Genomic DNA, 3,414 nt, shown 5'->3' on the forward strand with positions numbered 1-3,414 from the left:
CTAGAAGTTTACCTTGACGTGAATATAAAACAGTTCGAGTATGTAGCTTGACACCCCCGCCATCTCTGTCTCTCCCCCTATCCATTTCTCTCTCATTTCTCTTTTTCCCTTTTCCCTTTCTTGTCCGCTCTCTCTCTCTCTCTCTCTCTCCTTCTCCTTCTCCTGCCATCTTTCTCTCTCTCTCGCTGTCCCTGGAAACAGTAAGTTGTTTTCCTTGTTTATTAATTGAACTATCATCTCATTTTCTTAACCCAGTTATGTTGTAGGCCTATAGGTGTCCCAGTTTGCTAGTGCAAAAACACACTTGTACGTACGGGGGTGTGAGGACGACAGGGGTGGTGGTGTGTGTAGGGGGGGGGGGGATCATTTTGAATAAGACTTTGGTTCCTTATCCGGGAACTACCTCATTCCACGCAATTGGCTCTTCTAGTCACATGGTTAAACTAACTTTACGGGGTCGCTTGCTAGTAGGAGGGCTTTATGGAGCAGAAAAACGACAAAGCGAGAAAAATTATTTTCCACTCCAGAAATTAATGATCATGAGCTCGTATTTGATGGACTCTAACTACATCGATCCGAAATTTCCTCCATGCGAGGAATACTCGCAAAATAACTATATCCCTGACCACAGCCCTGAGTATTATAGCCGGACTAGGGACCCGGGATATCAGCATCATCACCAGGAATTGTACCCTCCACGGCCAAGCTACCCGGAGCGCCAGTACAGCTGTGCAAGCATCCCTGATCCTGAGAACCCTTCGACGCACCAAAGAGGACATGCTGGACACCCCCAGCCTGGGCATCTCCTTGTTGGGAAACTGCAGGCAGCATCCTGTGAGGCAGCCCCACTACCCAACTCCCCGTCCACCCCGCCGCCTTTGCCCCCCGCCTGCAGCCAGCCCAATTCGGAGCATCCAGGCAGTGCTGCCGCCGCCAAGCAGCCCGTAGTTTATCCCTGGATGAAGAAAATCCACGTCAGTACCGGTAGGAAACTTGTGTGTTTCTCTCTCTCTCTCTCTCTCTCCCTCTTCGTGCCTCTCCCCCTCTCTCTCACTCTCTCTCTCTCTCTCCTTCTCCCTGTGTGTTTTTATTTTGCCCCTCTCTTCAAAGCACCCTGTGTTACGATAGGAGAGGAGCCTTGGAAATAGCACAATTGAGCTGGATTTACGGCTCCGAAGTGGTAATTACACCCACCATAAATTTTATAGCTGAGGTAGTTGTCTGGGCAGCTCTGGCCATGTGCTTCGTACTGTTATGAATGTGTGCCTGCGTGTGTGTGTGAAAGAGAGAGAGAGCGAGAGAGAGAGAGAGAGAGAGAGGGGGACAGGGAAAATGTAGCTTCAGCTTTGAAATGCAACATAAATAATTCAGAAGCTATTTTTTGAATGGATGGAAACGTCTTCCACTAGAATAAGTGCCGCATGTTTCCTTATAAAAGATCTAGTTGTTTTGTGTTTTATTTCTTTACACTTTTGTCCCCCAAAACCTCTCGGATCTCAATTCACACCGCTCTTTTGCTTCTCTCCCCCTTTCTCCCCTTTCCCTCTCCCTTTCCCTCTCTCTCCCTCTCTTGCTTTTCTCCTTCTTCTTCTTCTACTCCCTTTTTCCTTCTTTGATTCTCCAACCGCTATAGTGAATCCGAATTACAATGGAGCGGAGCCCAAGCGATCTAGAACTGCGTACACCAGACAGCAGGTTTTAGAACTGGAAAAGGAATTCCACTATAACCGGTATCTAACGCGACGCAGAAGGATCGAGATCGCCCATTCCTTGGTCCTCTCCGAGAGGCAAATCAAAATCTGGTTTCAGAACAGGAGGATGAAATGGAAGAAAGACCACAGGCTCCCCAACACCAAAGTCAGATCTTCTGCCACATCGGGTACAACGGTTTCGTCTGCAGCCGCCGCAGCAGCAGCCGCCGCCGCCGCCGCGACGGTGGCTGGCGTGTCAGCCCTCGGAAGAACTCTCACGGGTCTCGGCTTCCGACCATGGAGATGATATCACCCGGTTATAAACACCAAGCTGCGCCATTGGAAAGGAAATGACTGATTATTTATAAAAGCATAATATATATTTTGGTCCTTCGTAGTTTTCTTGTGCGTAAAAAATAAAGAAGAAACGCGAGGTCTTTTCAAAAAGCCCAGAGAAATCAGAAAATGCATGATACAGATGAGCATGGAATGATGCGAAAATCTTCAGATTTTTTACGCTATTTCAGGGTTTAATTTATTTTTGACAAAAAAAAAATCATATTGTGAAAGAGACTATAAATTCTGTGGGATTATTGCAGGCATTTACGCTTGCTCTGCCTATGAAATGCACAATGTAGTGTTTTTATTTTAATCTATTCTTAATTTATTTTTTATTTTGATAATGTCAGTGAACAAACTTCTTCCTGTCTTTCTCTTTTCTTCCCCGTTCCATATCCCGTTATTTTTTTCATTTTCATTCTCGTTCCCTTTTTAATGTGAACAAATATTAGACAAATTAAAATGTCTGATTCTTCTTAACGTAATTGTTTCAGTTCTTAAGAATATACTGTGATTTATTTAGCATAAAAGATATCTAGATAGCTTTGTGGTGATAAAAAAAAAAATGTGTTTAGACTGATTTTACACTTTCATTGTGAAATGCAATAAACGAAGATTAGTGTATTTGTGATATTCATAGTGGTCAATAAAACAGTGAGTGTTTATTCATTTTAAACAGTTCTGCATTCTTTTTTGAAGGCTGATAGTCGTTTTGTTTTTTATTTGCTTGACATATTGTACGATAAGCGTGATGGGGTTAAAGTTCAACACGCAAACCAAGCGAGCAAGGCACAAATTTATAAAAGAAATAACCAAAATTGGGCTAATTCCGGATGTCTGAGCGCAAATCAACTTTCTTAAAGTTTCTAAGAGCTATTGTTACAATTTAGAAGGTTTGAAACAAATTTGTTTTCTTTTTCAGTGTATTTAAGACGTAATTTTACTCCCCACCCCACCCCTTCTCTCGCTTTCTAACACAAATACGTAAATATAGCACTTATTTTAAAAAAAAAAAAAAATAATAATGCTGTAGCAATTCTGTATTAGGTTGTTGAAAAATGAAGTGATGTTACCAAACCCTTCCTAAAGTTGTAGATGTGTGTCCTCTAGGCCATGGCTGTTACTTGTGTCTCTACAAACGAATCCAATTAAAAGTGTAATGATTTTTTTTTCTCTCTTTTTTCTTTTTGGTGATTCTCTGATAAGTTTTAGTTGGCATCCGTTAACATTAAAGTATCTTCGATTTACTTAATCAGGAGATAGCAGCTTCACTGATAAATACAGCGAATTAGTCTTCGGTGCAGGAAACGGGCACTCTGTATTTTTTTTTTTTTACATTCTGTTATTTAATTAGAAAGATGGAAGAACGAATTAATTAATTGTT

At 41.9% G+C, this 3,414-nt stretch overlaps 1 protein-coding gene across 1 annotated transcript; it reads left to right on the plus strand.

Moving 5' to 3' along the window:
* The first annotated feature begins 381 nt into the window (after positions 1-381).
* hoxc4a (homeobox C4a) lies at positions 382-2,706 on the plus strand. The gene is given in 3 exon segments (XM_028798584.2): positions 382-984; positions 1,634-1,953; positions 1,955-2,706. Coding segments are annotated over 3 exon segments (930 nt in total). The 5' UTR covers positions 382-434; the 3' UTR covers positions 2,015-2,706.
* Positions 2,707-3,414: the final 708 nt, after the last annotated feature.

Source organism: Erpetoichthys calabaricus, chromosome 3 (assembly GCF_900747795.2).
Source record: "Erpetoichthys calabaricus chromosome 3, fErpCal1.3, whole genome shotgun sequence".
Taxonomy (NCBI): domain Eukaryota; kingdom Metazoa; phylum Chordata; class Cladistia; order Polypteriformes; family Polypteridae; genus Erpetoichthys; species Erpetoichthys calabaricus.